This window comes from Oncorhynchus kisutch, linkage group LG29 (assembly GCF_002021735.2).
Source record: "Oncorhynchus kisutch isolate 150728-3 linkage group LG29, Okis_V2, whole genome shotgun sequence".
Classification (NCBI taxonomy): Eukaryota; Metazoa; Chordata; class Actinopteri; order Salmoniformes; family Salmonidae; genus Oncorhynchus; species Oncorhynchus kisutch.
The window spans coordinates 22,895,789-22,915,760 of NC_034202.2; the positions used below are offsets into that span (position 1 = coordinate 22,895,789).

At 42.4% G+C, this 19,972-nt stretch overlaps 1 protein-coding gene across 3 annotated transcripts in view; it reads left to right on the forward strand.

Moving 5' to 3' along the window:
* Positions 1-8,090, forward strand: part of LOC109874406 (colorectal mutant cancer protein) — a 136,628-nt gene extending 128,538 nt beyond the window's left edge. For 2 of the 3 annotated variants that reach the window (XM_031809220.1, XM_031809219.1), the window contains exons 15-17: positions 3,273-3,364; positions 3,472-3,594; positions 6,977-8,088. In XM_031809220.1, the coding sequence (XP_031665080.1) occupies positions 3,273-3,364; positions 3,472-3,594; positions 6,977-7,157 (396 nt within the window). In that variant the 3' untranslated portion in view covers positions 7,158-8,088. Of the gene's footprint in view, positions 1-3,272; positions 3,365-3,471; positions 3,595-6,976 lie in introns of all 3 variants that reach the window. The other variant, XM_020466291.2, reaches the window with a different exon arrangement.
* The last annotated feature ends 11,882 nt before the right edge of the window (positions 8,091-19,972 follow it).

Here is a 19,972-nt window from a genome sequence, read left to right on the forward strand (position 1 = left end):
AGGCCCGGTTTCCCAAAAACATCTTAAGGCTAAGTTAATGACAATGAATGCTTTTTGGAAATCGGGCCGAGGTAGTTTTTTTAATTTGGTTGACAGTGTCAAGAGTAGCCACTCATTTAGGTCCTTTGCGTAGTGTAAAAAATATTCATTTAGCCTAAATGACGTAGAATTGCATGAAATGCGTTTATAAAAGGCCCCTCCCCCCGTGTGTAAATCGTAAAAACGCTTCTGCTGAACTGTATGCCATTAGGCAAATGCGATGATGGAATGTGTTATTATAAAGGGATCTTTGTTAACTTAATCACTGTAAAGCGCTGATCAGAGTCCAAAACGTGTACGCACAACTGTGTTTTAGAATATTGTCCCGTTGGCTTTCATAATTTTGCTATAATAATTTTGCTATTCTCATTTTAGAACGTTTTGAAGATTGTTCAACAAATAAGGTGCAAAAAAACGTAAATCAGCTTCTAGTTATCTCAGTAGAGACCAAAGGAATTTCTAGAGTTAACCATCCCTGAGACCAGGTGTGATAACTTGTATGTCTAGTGATGATGTTTGGTACAGTGGGACTTTTTGTAAAAGGGCTATATAATTTAAAAGATAGCAATGTATCAACCTACGTGACATCGAAGAGGGCCAACCAACTTTCTGGTAGAGAATCCAGTAATGAGTACTAAAATTGGTGCCCGTCATAAAGCGCAGTGCGCTATGATAAACTGCATCTGATGGCTTTAATGTAGTGGCAGCTGCGAACATATAGATGTCGCTATAGTCTAGGACTGATAGGAATTTAAACTGAATAATCTGCTTTCTACTATTTAGCGAGAGGCAGGACATATTCCTATAGAAGAGACTCATCAATATGCTTTTTAAAAGACAGCTTTTCACCTATCCAGATGCCCAGTTATTTGTTAGCAGGGACACGATCAATATGGACACCATCCAAAGTACACATGCTTATATCATCAGACTTATTTTGATGCGCTCTAGAGAACAACATAGTTTTATCTGCATTCAGTACTAATTCCAGGTCAAGAAAGTTTTTCTGTAATACAATGACGGCAGACTGTAGTTGAGATAGAGCCTGGTCAACCATGGGGGCAATAGTATACACAACAGTATCATCGGCATAAAAGTGCAGGTTACAATTTTTTACAGACCAGTCGATATTGTTAATGTAAACAGTAAAAAGTGCAGGACCCAGAATCGACCCCTGCGGGACACCTTTTGTAATATCCAGGAAACCTGATTCAACACCATCAGTAGATATATAGTACTGTACATTGAGTTCTATCTGTCAAGTAAATTGTTTTACCTTTTACATACAGCCTGGTCTAGGCCAATTGAGGGAAGCCTCTGAATTAGCAGTGAGTGATCTGTATCGAAAGCCTTTGGCAGGTCAATGAAGAGGGAAGAACACAATGTTGTCTTTTATCCATACAATTAACCACATCATTTATAACTAGAGATGCAGCAGAGATAGTGCTAAGACCTGGTCTAAAACCCGACTGATGTACATTTCAAAGAAAATAAAGCTCTTAGCTGGGAATTAATCAAGGAATCTAATATTTTAGCTAGGGTAATTTTTGTATTATTTAGATCAGGGCCTCCTGAGTGGTGCAGCTGTCTAAGGCACTGCAACACAGTGCTAACTGTGTCACTACAGATTCTGGTTCGATTCCAGGCTGTGTTGCAACCGGGAGACCCATGAGGTGGCGCACAATTGGCCCAGCATCGTCTGGGTTAGGGGAGGGTTTGGCCAGCCGGGATGTCCTTGTCCCATCGCTCTCTAGCAACTCCTGTGGCGGGTCAGGCGCATGCACGCTGACACGGTCGCCAGGTGTACTGTGTTTCCTCCGACATATTGGTGTGGCTGGCTTCCAGGTTAAGCGAGCAATGTGTCAAGAAGCAGTGCGGTTTGGCAGTCGTGTTTTGGAGGATGCAGGGCTCTCAACATTTGCCTATACCCGAGTCCATATGGGAGTTGCAGCGATGGACAAGACTGTAACTACCAATTGGATATCACGAAATTGGGGGGGAAAAAGGGGGGAAACATTTTTTTTTTACGAAATTGGGGAGAAAAGGGATAAGCATTTTGATATCCAATTGGTAGTTACAGTCTGCATATAGTTGCAGCGATATAACTGTATATATATACAGTTGAAGTCGGAAGTTTACATACAGTTAGGTTGTTGTCATAAAAAACTTGTTTTTCAACCACTCCACAAAAGTCTTGTTAACAAACTACTTTGGCAAGTCGTTTAGGACACAAGTCATTTTTCCAACAATTATTTACAGACAGATTATTTCACTTATAATTCAGTGGGTCAGAAGTTTACATACACTTAGTTGACTGTGCCTTTAAACAGCTTGGAGAATTGTGGAAAATTATGTCATGGCTTTAGAAGCTTCTGATAGGCTAATTGACATAATTTGAGTCAATTGGAGGTGTACCTGTGGATGTATTTCAAGGCCTACCTTCAAACTCAGTGCCTCTTTGCTTGACATCATGGGAAAATCAAAAGAAATCAGCCAAGACATCAGAAAAAAAGTGGGGTGCACAGGGTGGCAGCATCATGTTGTGGGGGTGCTTTGCTGCAGGAGGGACTGGTGCACTGGGAATATGATGAAAGTAATAAAAGCTGAAAGAAATAATTCTCTCTACTATTATTCTGACATTTCACATTCATAAAGTAAAGTGGTGATCCTAACTGACCTAAGACATGGGATTTTTACTAGTATTAAATGTCAGGAATTGTGAAAACTTGAGTTCAAATGTATTTGGCTAAGTTGTATGTAAACCTCCGACTTCAACTGTGTCTGTGTGTGTGTATATATATATATATATATATATATGTATATATTTAGATCACAAGGGCCACCACCTTTGTTAAGCGGGAGTACATGGGCCGCCTTCCAAACCTTGGGAATAGTCCCAGATATAATCGTTACGTAAAAAATAAGAGTTAATGATTCAGAAAACGGGAGCGAGAGCTGCAGCAAAAATGGATCAAGCATGTCAGCTCCAGCGGATTTTTGAAAATGAAAACAAAGACTTACTAGAAGTTGACTGGTTAAATGTTGAGTCAGCTAGAGGCTGGCAGAGGGAAGAGCAGTCGATTGACTACACCACCGTTAATTATGCTTAAGTGTTTGATCTGTAGGCAGCCTAATCACCTCAGCCCATCAGTTCACCAGGAGTAGTATGATAATGGTTAGTATTAGCACTGTATGGTTGTAGACCAGCTCTTCAAGGTGTTGTTATGTTCCAGGATTGTGGAGACTCTCCGACCATCAGCCTATCAGACCTGAGGACACTGAATGATAGCGACCTGGCAGCAGAGCTCACCAACGCACTGAGACGGTAAAAAACCCAACGCACTGTGTGTGCATGTGTATCTCTGTGTGGATGTCTGTCTATCTGCTATGTGTGTGTGTGTGTTCCTGACTCATCCCGTGTGTGTGTCTCAGGGAGAAGAAGCTAAAGGGGCGTGTCCAGGAGCTAGTGGCAGCGCTGGAAAGACTAACCAAGAGTAGCGAGGTCCGCCACCAGCAGAGTGCCGAGTTCGTCAACGATCTGAAACGGGCAAACAGGTAACCATAGTAACACTCACGGGAAATACGGGAAAACAGGTAACCATAGTAACACTCAGAGGAAATATTTTTTGTGATTAAAAGTGAAAATGTTTGTAGAAAATACATTTGGCTTTATTGTGTGTATGTGTGGGGGGGGGGGGTTGTATATGGCTACCCATATACAGTGGAGCAAAAAAGTATTTAGTCAGCCACCAATTGTGCAAGTTCTCCCACTTAAAAAGATGAGAGGCCTGTAATTTTCATCATAGGTACACTTCAACTATGACAGACATAGACATAGACAAAATCCAGAAACCCACATTGGAGAATTTTTAATGATTTATTTGCAAATTATGGTGGAAAATAAGTATTTGGTCACCTACAAACAAGCAAGATTTCTGGCTCTCACAGACCTGTAACTTCTTCTTTAATTAATAAATCCTGTTGGGGATAGGGGTGATTACTGCCCTCTTTGGGGTGATTGCGTGCCCATGGTAAACAGAAAAAAAATCTGTCAAAAATTGCTAATATATGCAATTAAAAAATTATTATTGAATAGAAAACACTCTAAAGCTTCTAAAACCGTTTAAATTATGTCTGTAAGTAAAGCAGAACTCTCAGGGCACTCATTCTCCCAAACTCTCTCTTGTCATCCAAAAAGTTGGCCCAACTTTGACGTCATCGCCCCCACCCTTCCCAAGCACCTACAGTCCTGGGAACAGTTCCTATGCCTTCAGCGCGGTGTCCGCTTTCAATGGGGCTTCTCATTGTGTGAATCGCGTGCTCACGAGAGTAATGACGGGCCGAATCCTTTCGGTCGCGCGAGAAAACAGGTTACTCTCACGCGCATTCTGCGCCTGTGGTGTCTTTCTTTCAAGATTGATTAAACGATGCGTGTGTTTCTCTTTGTCCTGAGAATTGCGGTGAAGCTATATAGCATGCTAACGCTGTGTTCTGAACCAAGTTTGACAAGTTTAGTCGACATATAATATGTAATTTCGACGTTTTGGTGCGAACTAACTTTACTTTTTGGCTGCATTTCAACCGAAATATGTCGTGTTTGATAACCGAAAGACACAGACTTCAAAACTAAAGCTGTTTTTGGTAAGTATAAACCCTTCCAGGTCTTCTGATGGAAGAACAGCAAAGGTAAGGGAACATTTATGTGTTAAATTTGGGTTTCTGTGGACTCCGAGATAGAGGAGCCAAAATGCTAATTCCTGAGCGCCGACTCACATTATAGCCTAGTGAACGAAATCTGTAAAGTTAAAAATAAATGTAACACAGCTGTTTTATTAAGAAGAAGTGTATCTTTCTAAGTATATGTAGAACATGTATATTTAGTCAACGTTTATGATGTATATTTCTGTTATCTGGCAGAGTTACCATAATTTCTCCAGGCATTGTTGTAGCATTTTTTAGCCATGGCCTTCTATGTAAACCGTGATTTATGGATATAATTAGCATATTATTGAAAAAAACATAAATGTACTGTATAACATGTCCTATTCCTGTCATCTGATGAAGATTTTCAAAAGGTTAGTGAATTATTTTACTTTTAATCCTGCTTTTGTGATTGCATCTATTGTTCTACAAAATGGCTATGTAAATTAGCCTATCTTTGGTGGTGGTTTGACATAAATATGTGCTATGTTTTCGCCGTAAAACATTTTAGAAATCTGACTTGGTGGCTAGATGAACAAGGTGTTTATCTTTCATTTGAGCTATTGGACTTGTTAATGTGTGGAGGTTAAATATTTCTAAGAATATTTTTTGCGTTCTGTGCGCTACTGTGTCAGTTGAGCAGTGGGGGAAGGTGCCCTAGCGGGACGTGTGGTGCCAACAGGTTTTAAGAAGCTCCTCTGTCCTCCACTCGTTACCTGTATTGATGGCACCTGTTTGAACTTGTTATCAGTATAAAAGACACCTGTCCACAACCTCAAACAGTCATACTCCAAACTCCACTATGGCCAAGACCAAAGAGCTGTCAAAGGACACCAGAAACAAAATTGTAGACCTGCACCAGGCTGGGAAGACTGAATCTGCAATAGGTAAGCAGCTTGGTTTGAAGAAATCAACTGTGGGAGCAATTATTAGGAAGGAAGACATACAAGACCACTGATAATCTCCCTCGATCTGGGGCTCCACGCAAGATCTCACCCCGTGGGGTCAAAATGATCACAAGAACGGTGAGCATAAATCCCAGAACCACACGGGGGGACCTAGCGAATGACCTGCAGAGAGCTGGGACCAAAGTAACAAAGCCTACCATCAGTAACACACTACGCCGCCAGGGACTCAAATCCTGCAGTGCCAGACGTGTATAACTTTTTGGTAAAAACTCAACTCGTCGTGTTTGGAGGACAAAGAATGCTGAGTTGCATCCAAAGAACACCATACCTACTGTGAAGCATGGGGGTGGAAACATCATGCTTTGGGGCTGTTTTTCTGCAAAGGGACCAGGACGACTGATCCGTGTAAAGGAAAGAATGAATGGGGCCATGTATCGTGAGATTTTGAGTGAAAACCTCCTTCCATCAGCAAGGGCATTGAAGATGAAACGTGGCTGGGTCTTTCAGCATGACAATGATCCCAAACACACCGCCCGGGCAACGAAGGAGTGGCTTCGTAAGAAGCATTTCAAGGTCCTGGAGTGGCATAGCCAGTCTCCAGATCTCAACCACATAGAAAATATTTGGAGGGAGTTGAAAGTCTGTGTTGCCCAGCAACAGCCCCAAAACATCACTGCTCTAGAGGAGATCTGCATGGAGGAATGGGCCATAATACCAGCAACAGTGTGTGAAAACCTTGTGAAGACTTACAGAAAACGTTTGACCTCTGTCATTGCCAACAAAGGGTATATAACAAAGTATTGAGAAACTTTTGTCATTAAAAATCCTACAATGTGATTTTCTCATTTTGTCTGTCATAGTTGAAGTGTACCTATGATGAAAATTACAGGCCTCTCTCATCTTTTTAAGTGGGAGAACTTGCACAATTGGTGGCTGACTAAATACTTTTTTGCCCCACTGTATAAAGAAGATGTATTCATTCAATAATCCAATGAGTTTATTGGAGCTATTGTTAGGATTCTGATCTTTTATAACAGTAGTTGGCTTGCATTGTAATACAGGGGTTGCCATCTAGTGGGAAATGGGTGAATTAATGCACTATTCTTTATGGATAGCACAAACACAATTCTCCTCTTAAAACACATTGACGCTTAGTTGCTACATATAACCATTTATATTTTACTTCAACCCCTTAGTACCTCTGTGACTTGACTCACCACATCAAAACTGAAGTCAAGTCATCTGTCTGCATTTTCCTGTCTAGCTATTTGACTCTGTCTCTCCTCTCTAACCTGTCTCTCTCTCTCTTCTCTCTTTCCTCTGTCCAGTAACCTGGTGGCTGCGTATGAGAAGGCCAAGAAAAAGCACCAGGGTAAGCTGAAAAAGCTGGAGGCTCAGATGATGGCCATGGTGGAGCGCCACGAGACACAGGTTCGCATGCTCAAACAACGCATCGCCCTGCTGGAGGAGGAAAACTCACGGCCACACACCAATGAGACCTCCCTATGAGAACTGATGAGACATCCCTATCAGAACTCACAAGGCATCACTAGGAGAACTCACCAGACGTCGCTTCAGAAACTCACCAGACGTCGCTTCAGAAACTCACCAGACGTCGCTTTAGAAACTCACCAGATGTCGCTATGAGATCTCACCAGACGTCGCTATGAGAACTCACCAGACGTCGCTTCAGAAACTCACCAGATGTCGCTTCAGAAACTCACCAGACGTCGCTTCAGAAACTCACCAGACGTCGCTATGAGATCTCACCAGACGTCGCTTCAGAAACTCACCAGACGTCGCTATGAGATCTCACCAGACGTCGCTATGAGATCTCACCAGACGTCGCTTCAGAAACTCACCAGACGTCGCTATGAGATCTCACCAGACGTCGCTTCAGAAACTCACCAGACATCGCTATGAGAACTCACGAGAACTCATCGCAATGAGAGATACATCACTGTGAGAACTTGCAGCCAAAACTCACAGCGCCACACCAACAGGACCGCCGGGTGAGCAACGCAAGGAGACTTCATGTCCACATTATTTTATGAAACATCATTACGAGCATCGGTTAGAGAAGGGGACAAGGGAATGGTTGAGAATGTAAGCTTTCCCTACCAACCCATAGACACCCTGCAGTCCTATTCGGCACATACACGTGGGGAGGACACTCTGCGGTGATAGCTGCAAGTTCATTGGCCAGCAAATGGACAGGTAAAACTGCCAGGACCAATTGGAGTTGACGCTACAAATGACAGCTTTCAATCATATCTGCAGAACGACACATTTTGTTTACCACAGAAACCGGTAGAGGAAAAGTGTCATTTTATATTTTTTGAGAGGAGCACTATAAGTAAGCAATAAGGCACCTCAGGGGTTTGGGGAATATGGTCAACATACCACGGCTAAAGGCTGTTCTTATGCACGACGCATCGTGGAGTGCCTGGATACAGCCCTTAGACGTGGCATATTGGCCATATACCACAAACCCCTGAGGTGCCTTATTGCTATTATAAACTGGTTACCAACGTAAAATATTGTTTTTATACATACCACAGCTGTCAGCCAATCAGCATTCAGGGCTCTAACCACCCAGTTTATAATATAAACTAACTATCCTTACTGGCAAATTATTAACTATTATCTCCCAGTTTATTTCAAATGTTAGCTTTGATTTGGTAGCCTTTTTGTTATTTCGAGGTTTGACTGCGAATTATTTTTGAAACTATTTTTTATTAATGTTGCCATTTAGAGTTATTCCATTTGTTGCCATTTAGAAATATTTCCGGTGATTCCCTTTTAAGGAATACCATTCTTTCAGCTCTACTTAGCAACTTCCCAGTTTTCAGTCTACAAAGTACACTCTGCCATAGTGAAGACTTACTGAACACATGGGCTCTATTCACTCAAACCTGGGTTTGATGTCTGGATATCTTAAAAACATTATTATTCTTGCACTGTTAGAATGCTTCTTTTTTTTATTCAGTCAGTGTAAAATCAAAATAAATGCAAACGCATCTTACTTAACCCCGCACAGGTTAAATGTTTGTATTTCACGTAACCGGCAAACCTGCTTCCGTGGTTTGATTGGATAGGGCCCTAAGTCAATACCTCAAATTGCGCAAAATGTCCTTCCAATATGAATGGCATTGTTTCAGGTTCAGCCTTCAACTATACAGCAGTGAATCGCAAGAGACTGTAGTAGGTGTGTGCACATGGAGGGGAGATGACAATAGGGGTGTGTGCACATGGAGGGGAGATGACAATAGGGGTGTGTGCACATGGAGGGGAGATGACAATAGGGGTGTGTGCACATGGAGGGGAGATGACAATAGGGGTGTGTGCACATGGAATGGAGATGACAATAGGGGTGTGTGCACATGGAATGGAGATGACAATAGGGGTGTGTGCACATGGAGGGGAGATGACAATAGGGGTGTGTGCACATGGAGGGGAGATGACAATAGGGGTGTGTGCACATGGAGGGGAGATGACAATAGGGGTGTGTGCACATGGAGGGGAGATGACAATAGGGGTGTGTGCACATGGAGGGGAGATGACAATAGGGGTGTGTGCACATGGAGGGGAGATGACAATAGGGGTGTGTGCACATGGAGGGGAGATGACAATAGGGGTGTGTGCACATGGAGGGGAGATGACAATAGGGGTGTGTGCACATGGAATGGAGATGACAATAGGGGTGTGTGCACATGGAGGGGAGATGACAATAGGGGTGTGTGCACATGGAGGGGAGATGACAATAGGGGTGTGTGCACATGGAATGGAGATGACAATAGGGGTGTGTGCACATGGAGGGGAGATGACAATAGGGGTGTGTGCACATGGAGGGGAGATGACAATAGGGGTGTGTGTGTGAGGAGAGAGAAAAGGGTAGAGTGTATAAGAATGTTTAAAGCAGAGATCCAGATGATTCATTTTGTCATCCCCTTCATGAACACAGATTTGTTGCACACACACAAACATCCTCTCCTGCCAAAGCACTTTTCACTTCCCGCTGGACAATAACACCACATTGCCTTGTTGAGGACTCTTTGTTTTTCTGCAAGACTTAAACCCGGACCTCCAATGTTAACCAATGGCTGCTACTCTCTCTCTCTCTCTCTCTGTTTTGGGACGAGGGAAAAACATACTTACTATTCTATAGCAATCTGCGATGCTGCATTCTCACTCTACCTGACTGCTGTTCCGTTCAACATCACTACTGTTGCTAGCTACTATAAATCTGCTTAAACTGGGAGCCTAGCACCCAGGTGACACCCATGTTTCTAGATAACCATCAGTAGCTTGGTATACAGATGTTTTGATTAGGCAGGGGATGATCAATTCCATCTAATTCATTTAATTTGGAAAATTGTCATTGGAATTATTTTGCATCAATTCATTAACCAAATTTCCATTGAATTCCTGAGTTTGAATGTATTAACCCCAGTCCTGCTGTTTGGTAAGATTCACTGCTAAAGCAAGCACTGGTGTGTAGACAAGTATAGGAGTGATGTAATTTCCTCTCAATAGACCGTCGTAGTTATGACTTATCTCGCAAATACAGTCAGTACCTGTATTTTGTTTCTGTTGTGCTTCTCAGGCATACAACGCAAGTGAATCTGGAGCTCCAGTGGAGTGGTTGGTCTCCTGTTCTGTGAATGAGACAAGACGGGTTAGGGGGGTGGGCAAAGTTAAGGGGTTGGGGGTAAGGAAGGTGGGTGGGTGGGCAAAGTTAGGGGGTTGGGGGTAAGGAAGGTGGGTGGGCAAAGTTAGGGGGTTGGGGGTAAGGAAGGTGGGTGGGCAAAGTTAGGGGGTTGGGGGTAAGGAAGGTAGGTGGGCAAAGTTAAGGGGTTGGGGGTAAGGAAGGTGGGTGGGCAAAGTTTGGGGGTTGGGAAGGTGGGTTGGCAAACAAATGACCTTATTTGCACAGATCTGTTTTGGAATCAAATCTTGGCAATCGTTGTTTTGTTGATTTTTAAGAGGTTGTATTTGTTTATATAACAAAGTAATAAACCAATTTAAATAAATGCCAACTGAGTGCTTGTCTGTTTTTCTTATGCTACAAAAACAAGCATTCATTCAGAAGACTAAGTATAAAGTATAATTTAGAAAAGCATGAGATGTCTCTGTCTTCCGAGATTTTATTATACTAGTTGTAGTGTTAAGTGTAAATCATAGTCCACAGACGCTAGGACGCAATAATCCAGTGTCCCACTGTGACATTGCTACACAGGTTGGAGACCACCCTCCGAGGGGGAACGAACGCGCACCTCACAGTTCCCATCCAACGCGCACCTCACAGTTCCCATCCAACGCGTCTCCGGTACGCGTCCTCTATTCATTTTAATGTGTTGACAGTTGGAGAAATTTCTTGAGCTGCGCTGAGGATTTGAAAAAGTATGGAAGCCAGCGGTCCAATATTCTAGAACACTGCTGTGCATGTGCGTACATGTTTTGGACTATGATAAACCCTTTATGCTCATAGAGATCCTATTAAATTACTGTTAGTATTCTAATTCCTAATTCTATGGCTACATAGTAATGTCATCAACAACAACAAAGGTAACATCAGTAAAGTCTACTATCTACTGTTCACCTGTGAAATGAATGGGATTATAATGATGACGAACTCCTCCAAACCAGTAATTGCATACAGAGGTAAAGACAGTTTCAGTTTGGATATTCAATGGATATCCATACTTTCAAACCACTTGAGCCACTCCAAATAAGTGTCATGTTGGAAAAATTGTGCACAACATTGCACAGGTCTTATTTTCACGATTTGGGCATTAATTTGTTTTGCAAAGCTAATAAACATGTGGAAATCTGAGCAGCATTTTGTATTCCTATATTTTTTACATTCAAATTTCAATAGCTCCTTGGTCATGTGACCTACTGACCTCAAACAAGGTACTGAATGTCCAGTAACTACCCTTCTATATTGCACACCCTTTAGTTTGTCCCTTTTCATCTCAAACAATTTGACATGAATTTTTCCAACATTCTAATTTCAATAGCTCCTTGGTCATGTGACCTACTGGACTCAAACAAAGTTCAGAATGTCCAGTAACTACCCTTCTATATTGCACACCCTTTAGTTTGTCCCTTTTCATCTCAAACTATTTTACATGAATTTTTTTAAATAAAAAAATCTCAATAGCTCTTTGGTCATGTAACCTACTGACTTCAAACAAGGTTCAGAATGTCCACTCAGTGGGCCTACACATTGCACACCCTTTTGTTTGTCCAATTTCGTCTCACACAATTTTACATTAATGTGCCTGCTCTGCCTCCCTGAAGGACAGTTTCACTCACACACCTATTCCCTGGGGCCTTCCTGACCTCCAGGTAGGCCCCCATTGACCTGGTGACCTCTGACTCCTGGCCTCTAGGCCTACATTCCCTGCCTGCCTGCCTGCCTGCCCTCTCTCTGGGCCTGAGAGTGTATAGCTTACTCCCTGGAACTACAGACCTCCATGCCTCCACACCTACTCTCCCTACCTGGTCAACACGCCTCTCCCTTGGCCTTAGAGTATAGCTTACTCCCTGGAATTACTAAGACTTCTATAATCAAATCAAATTATAGAAAAAAACTATGTTATATTCCCCTACATTAATTTCACATTTGTTTCCTTTCAAATGGTATTAAGAATATTCATATCCTTGCTTCAGGTCCTGAGCTACAGGCAGTTAGATTAGGGTATGTCATTTTAGGGAAAAAAGATCCCTTTTTGGGATAGGGGGGCAGCATTTTCACTTTTGGATGAATAGTGTGCCCAGAGTGAACTGCTCTGTCCCAGATGGTAATATATGCATATTATTAGTAGTATTGGATAGAAAACACTCTGATGCTTGGCCTACTGAATACACAGTGTCTATGGGGTCAAGTTGCACTTCCTAAGGCTTCCACTAGATGTCAACCGTCTTTAGAAACTTGTTTCAGGCTTCTGCTATAAAGGAGGGGAGAGTGGCAGAGTATCTCAGGCTCGTGACACGACGGAATTCTCCGGTTGGAAACTTGATGATTTTTGTTCAAAACATCCTAAAGATTGATTCCATACATCGTTTGACTTGTTTCTATGACCTGTAACGGAACTTTTCAAGTTTAAAAAAAATCTGACACAGCGGTTGCATTAAGGAGAAGTCTTTCTTTAATTCTGTGAATAACACTTGTATCAATGTTTATTATGAGTATTTCTGCAAAATCACCAGATGTTTTGGAATCAAAACATTACTGCATGTAACGCGCCAATGTAAACTGAGGTTTTTGGATATAAATATGCACATTATCGAACAAAACATACATGTATTGTGTAACATGATGTCCTATGAGTGTCATCTGATGAAGATCATCAAAGGTTAGTGATTAAATTTATCTATATTTCTGCATTTTGTGACTCCTATCTTTGGCAAATAGTCCGGGTAGCCATTTGACTAGATGTTCAGGAGTCTTATGGCTTGGGGGTAGAAACTGTTAAGAAGCCTCTTGGACCTAGACTTGGCTCCCCAGTATCGCTTGCCGTGTGGTAGTAGAGCGAGAGGGTGGCTGGAGTCTTTGACAATTTTTAGGGCCTTCCACTGACACCGCCTGGTATAGAGGTCCTGGATGGCGGGAAGCTTGGCCCCAGTGGTGTACTGGACCTTACTCACTACCCTCTGTAGTGCCTTGTGGTCAGAGGCCGAGCAGTTGCCATACCAGGCAGTGATGCAACCAGTCAGGATAGTCTTGATGGTGCAGCTGTAGAACCTTTTGAAGATCTGAGGACCCATGCCAAATCTCTTCAGTCTACTGAGGGAGAATAGGCTTTGTCATGCCCTCTTCATGACTGTCTTAGTGTGTTTCGACGATGATAGTTTGTTGGCGATGTAGACATCAAAGAACTTGAAGTTCACAACCTGTTCCACTGCAGCCCGGTCGACTAGAATGGGGGTGTGCTTGGTACTCATTTTCCTGTAGTCTATATTTCATCTTTGTCTTGATCATGTTGAGGGAGAGGTTGTTGTCCTGGCACCACACAGCCAGGTCTCTGACCTCCTCCCTATAGGCTGTCTCATCGTTGTTGGTGATCAGGCCTAACACTGTTGTGTCATTGGAAAACTTGATGATGTTGTTGGAGTCGTGCCCTGGCCATGCAGTCATGAGTGAACAGGGAGTACAGGAGGGGACTGGATACCCACCCGTGATTGGCCCCCGTGGTGAGGATCAGCATGGCGGATGTGTTGTTTCCTACCCTTATCACCTGGGTGCGGCCCGTCAGGAAGTCCAGGATCCAGTTGCAAAGGGAGGTGTTTAGTCCAGGGTCCTTAGCGAGTGTTGAGCTTTGAGGACAATATGGTGTTGAACGCTGAGCTGTTGTCAATGAATAGCATTCTCACATAGGTGTTCCTTTTGTCCAGATAGGAAAAGGCAGTTTTGAGTGCAATAGAGATTGCATCATCATCATCTTCTGTTGGGGCGGTATGCAAATTGGAGTGGGTCTAGAGTTTCTGGGATGATGGTGTTGATGTGAGCCATGACTATCCTTTCAAAGCACTTCATGGCCACAGACTTGCTATGGGTCGGTAGTCATTTAGGCAGGTTACCTTAGTGTTCTTGGGAACAGGAACTATGGTGGTCTATTTGAAACATGTTGGTATGACAGACTCGGTCAGGGACAGGTTTAAAAGGTCAGTGAAGACACTTGCCAGTTGGTCAGTGCATGCTCAGAGTACACTTCCTGGTAATCCGTCTGGCCCTGTGGCCTTGTGAATGTAGACCTGTTTAAAGGTCTTACTCTCATCTGCTACGGAGAGTGTGATCACACAGTCATCCGGAACAGCTGATGCTCTCAGGCATGCTTCAGTGTTACTTGCCTCGAAGCAATCATAGAAGTAATTTACCTCATCTGGGAAGCTCGTGTCACTGGGCAGCTTGCGGCTGTGCTTCCCGTTGTAGTCTGTAATAGCTTGCAACCCCTGCCACATGCGACGAGAGTCGGAACCGGTGTAATACGTTTCAATCTTAGTCCTGTATTGACAATATGCCTGTTTGATGGTTCGTCAGAGGGCATAGCGGGATTTCTTATAAGCTTCCGGGTTAGAGTCCCGCTTGTTGAAAGCGGCAGCTCTACCCTTTAGCTCATTGCGGATGTTGCCTGTAATCCATGGCTTCTGGTTGGGGTATGTACAAACAGTCATTGTGGTGACGACGTCATCGATGCACTTATTGATGAAGCCAGTGACTCATGTGTTGTACTCCTCAATGCCATCGGAAGAATCCCAGAATATATTCCAGTCTGTGCTAGCAAAACTGTCCTGTAGCTTAGCATCTGCTTCATCTGACGACTTTCTTATTGACCGAGTCACTGGTGCTTCCTGCTTTAGTTTTTGTTTGTAAGCAGCGAGCGTCTGCGTTGCCAAGCGCTAAAATTGAAGAAGTTGATTCTATTTGTGATGCAGACCGCGCTGCAAGTCCTGCCTCTCCCATCTCCTCATTGGTTTTTAGGAACATATACCCGTGGTTGTGGTAATGCACCTTACTTTGAAAGTTGACAATTGCCAAAGTCCAAAGAAGAAAAATAAGCCTGGAAGGAGGAGATATGACTAGAAATGATTTGGTTGACCATTTAATGTGTTAATTAATTGTAGGAGTAGATGACCTTGTCCATTTCAGGTAAAATAACGACTCAATGTTTATATCCCAGGCCAAATTATCAAGCAACAGCAAGCTATCTAGCTAAATAGGACAAATTAGCTAGGAACTGCAAGCTAGCTAGCTAAATTGGCATAAATGTTTAATGATTTTCAACCTGTCCCCAAATGAATATAATTGGTTCAGAGTTTGTTTTGATATTTTATCCTGCGTTTCATGATCGTGTTTGGTGTGGGGGGACAAAATCAATTTGCAGATGCATACGCACGTCCGGTTTGGGCATTGTGTTAGTGTCAGCATCAGTTTGTGGTGGTATATAGACAGCTACGAAAGATACAGATGAAAACTATCTTGGTAAATAGTATGGTCTACAGCTTATGCGATACTCCACCGCAGGCGAGCAAAATCTTGAGACTTCCTTAGATTTTGTGCACCAGCTGTTGTTTACAAATATACATAGACCACCACCCCTTGTCTTACCAGAGGCCGCTGTTCTATCCTGCCGAAAAAGCTTAAAACCTGCCAGCTGTATGTTATTCATGTTGTCCATCAGCCACGACTCGGTGAAACATAAGATATTACAGTTTTTAATGTCCCGTTGGTAGGATATACGTGATCGTAGTTTGTCTATTTTATTATCGATTGATTGTACGTTGGCTAATAGGACTTATGGTAAAGGTAGATTACCCTCTCGGCGACGGATCCTGACAAGGCACCCGGATCTTCGTCCACGATACCTGTCTCTTTCTCCTGCGAATGACAGGGATGAGGACCTTGTCGGGCGTCTGAAGTAAATCCTTCCCGTCCGACAATATGGGGTGAGTAATCATTGTCTTGATATCTAGAAGCTCTTTTTTGGTCATAAGACAGTGGCAGAAACATTGTAAAAATGTACTTACAAATAACACAAAAAAAACATTAGTTATGGGATTGGTTACGGGATTACGGGATAGTAAAATGGCAGCCATTTCCTTCGGCACCGTCCTTTCTTTTTTTTGTTGCCAATCAGTTGTGTTCTGACAAGGTAGGAGTGCTATACAGAAGATAGCCCTATTTGGTAAAAGTCCAAGTCCATATTATGGCAAGAACAGCTCAAATAAGCAAAGAGAAACGTCAGTCCATCATTACTTTAAGACTAGAAGGTCAGTCATTCAGAATATTTCAAGAACTTTGAAAGTTTCTTCAAGTGCATTCGCAAAAACCATCAAGTGCTATGATGAAACGGGTTCTCATGAGGACCGCCAAAGGAAAGGAAGACCCAGAGTTACCTCTGCTGCAGAGGATAAGTTCATTAAAGTTAACTGCACCTCAGATTGCAGCCAAAATAATGTGCAACTGGGCATTTTTATACATGAACCTAAGCATGATGGAATGGTAATTGGTTAATTAACTCAGAAACCACACCTCTGTGGAAGCACCTGCTTTCAATATACTTTGTATCCCTCATTTAATCAAGTGTTTACTTTATTTTGGCAGTTACCTGTATCTCTCTCATCAAAATCAACATTTCCCAAATGGTGGGCCAGGAAGCAGTAGTATGGTTTGATAGGGTTTCACATTGTTTCATGACATCCTCACATGGAACAGTTTCAGTGTGTAATGGTGTCTTATGATCCCCAGGATGTCACTGTCTGATCTACCAGTTTCCTATGTGCATCATGTGAGCAGCACCAGATGTTATTGGACCCTGAGCTGGGCCATGGGTAGCAATAGATACAGTATTCTACCTGTTGTTTTTTTGCAGTCAAAATGTTTAAAGCAACAAATTGACACTTAAGAGGTCCCCACCCTAAGAAATAATAGGCAAGAATGAAGGACACCTATGCCCTGTCAGACAGTACAGGCAGAGCAAAGGACCCCTCAGCACTCACTGCCAGCACAAGAAAGGCTGTTTCATCATCATCATTCTGAGAAGGGTCATCTTTGAATTATCTTGACTGGAATCAACTTTAAACTCATAAGATCCACATACTTCTTAGTTTTTTTTCTACATTTGTCTGAGGTCTTTTCAAATAACTTTTGAAAAGCCACACTGTGTACTTTATGTCCATAATATATACCATACAATCTTGAACACATACAGTGGAGTGGGCCTAAGATAAAAGGAAATAACATCATATATGAAATATCACTGTACCATCATTCTCATTGCTGGTCATAAAGACTGCTCTGTTGACACCGTCATAATATTTAGGCCAACTTCTCTGACGTAGCTCTGTTATATTATCTTCACTGACTGTAAACTGATACCTGTTTTGGTTTATAGGCGAGAGGGAGACTGCTTTAACTCGATACTTGACTCCTAGTGGACTTCATCCAAATGCTTTTGTCCAATAGACTGTAGGCTACTGCCTGTATGGAGGCTTCATCACAGTAGTCTAAATTGGCTTCCTTTCATAGACTTCTGCACTTCATCTGCATTAATCTGAAAACAAAGGGTAAGACATAGCAGTTTGGGGGATTTCAGAAATGTGATATTACCTCTCAGGTTCTTTCATATCAGTGCAGACAGTACAGGGGAAGCAGACAGAGGGAGGGATCCCCTTTAGACTATTGCAATGCACCCTAGGTGTCGGAGTCTAAATACAACATTGTTCAACAATCTTATGCACGTCTTAAAATTATACGATAAGTAAACATACAGTTGAAATCAGAAGTTTTTCAACCACTCCACAAATTTCTTGTTAACAAACTATAGTTTTGGCAAGTCGGTTAGGACATCTACTTTCTGCATGACACAAGTAATTTTTCCAACAATTGTTTACAACAATTTAGTTAACTTATAATTCACTGTATCACAATTCCAGTGGGTCAGAAGTTTACATACACTGAGTTGACTTTGCCTTTAAACAGCTTGGAAAATTCCAGAAAATTATGTCATGGCTTTAGAAGCTTCTGGTAGGCTAATTGAGGTGTACCTGTGGATGTATTTCAAGGTCTACCTTCAAACTCAGTGCCTCTTTGCTTGACATCATGGGAAAATCAAAAGAAATCCGCCAAGACCTCAGAAATAAAATTGTAGACCACAAGTCTAGTTCATCCTTGGGAGCAATTTCCAAACGCTTGAAGGTATCATGTTCATCTGTAGAAACAATGGGACCACGCAGCCGTCATACCGCTCAGGAAGGAGACGCGTTCTGTCTCCTAGAGATGAATGTACTTTGGTGCGAAGTGCAAATCAATCCCAGAACAACAGCAAAGGACCTTGTGAAGATGCTGGAGGAAACGGGTACAAAAGGTAAAGCTTGGTCACAAATGGGTCTTCCAAATGGACAATGACCCCAAGCATACTTCCAAAGTTGTGGCAAAATGGCTTAAGGACAACAAAGGCAGAGTATTGGAGTGGCCATCACAAAGTCCTAACCTCAATGCTATAGAACATTTGTGGGCAGAACTGAAAAAGCATGTGCGAGCAAGCAGGCCTACAAACCTGACTCAGTTACGCCAGCTCTGCCAGGAGGAATGGGCCAAAATTCACCCAATTTATTGTGGGAAGCTTGTGGGAGGCTACCTGAAAAGTTTGACCCAAGTAAAACAATTTAAAGGCAAAGCTACAAAATACTAATTGTGTGTATGTCAACTTCTGACCCACTGGGGATGTGATGAAAGAAATAAAAGCTGAAATAAATCATTCTCTTCTATTATTCTGACATTTCACATTCTTAAAATAAAGCAGTGTTCCTAACTGACCTAAGACAGGGAATTTTTACTAGGATTAAATGTCAGGAATTGTGAAAAACTGAGTTTAAATGTATTTGGCTAAAGTGTATGTAAACTTCCTACTTCAACTGTATGATAGCCCTAATAAACCGTTCGGATGTAGGGAGAATGAAAAATTGGAAAGTATATTTACTCACAGATGTGTTTTTGTTTGTTTGGTGCCATTTTTGGCTCAAGTTCAACCACATCCCAAATGTATGATTAATAATTTTAGTGTGGCCGTGGCTATAAATAAATCTACTTCAAATCCATTCTTATGAAATAGCATAAGGTGTCCTTATCCAATGAGCCAGGGCCATGGGTTAAATTGAGAATTTGGCCCTATTTAGAAGAGTTAGGGTATGGGTTGACCCAGGAATTGAACATAAGGCTTAGGTTATGCCAAGATTAGATTAGGGTTGTGAATGATGCTAGGATTAGGGTTGAACCGGGATGTGTCCATGAAAGGGATACCTAGTAAGTTGTCCAACAGAATGTATTCAACTGAAATGTGTCTTCCTCATTTAACCCAACCCCTCTGAATCAGAGAGTTGCTAGGGGCTGCCTTAATTGACATCCACGTCTACGGCGCCCAGGGAACAGTGGGTTAACTGCTAGCTAAGGTTAGAGTTGTAGTTGAGGCCAGGGTTGAACCAGGATGTGGACACGAAGCTAAGGTAAACCAGCCCTTTTTATTTTTTACTTTTTGAAAATACTAATATTAATGGACCAAAATGCCCCAACATTTAAAAGTACCGGTAGATGCAAAAATATAATTTTAGCCTGTGGTGCCTGTTCTTAAACATTATAATAAAAACCCATACACCAATGCAACACTGTATAATTTGCATAGTCATATGGTCTTCCTGTTTGTTAGATGTAGAATCAACAAAATGGCTGCCGTACAGCAGCCACTCTCCCTCCCCACCCTCTGTAGCAGCCTACCTGCAGCTGGGTAGAGCTTGTCAAACTTGGCAGAGCAGGGGGG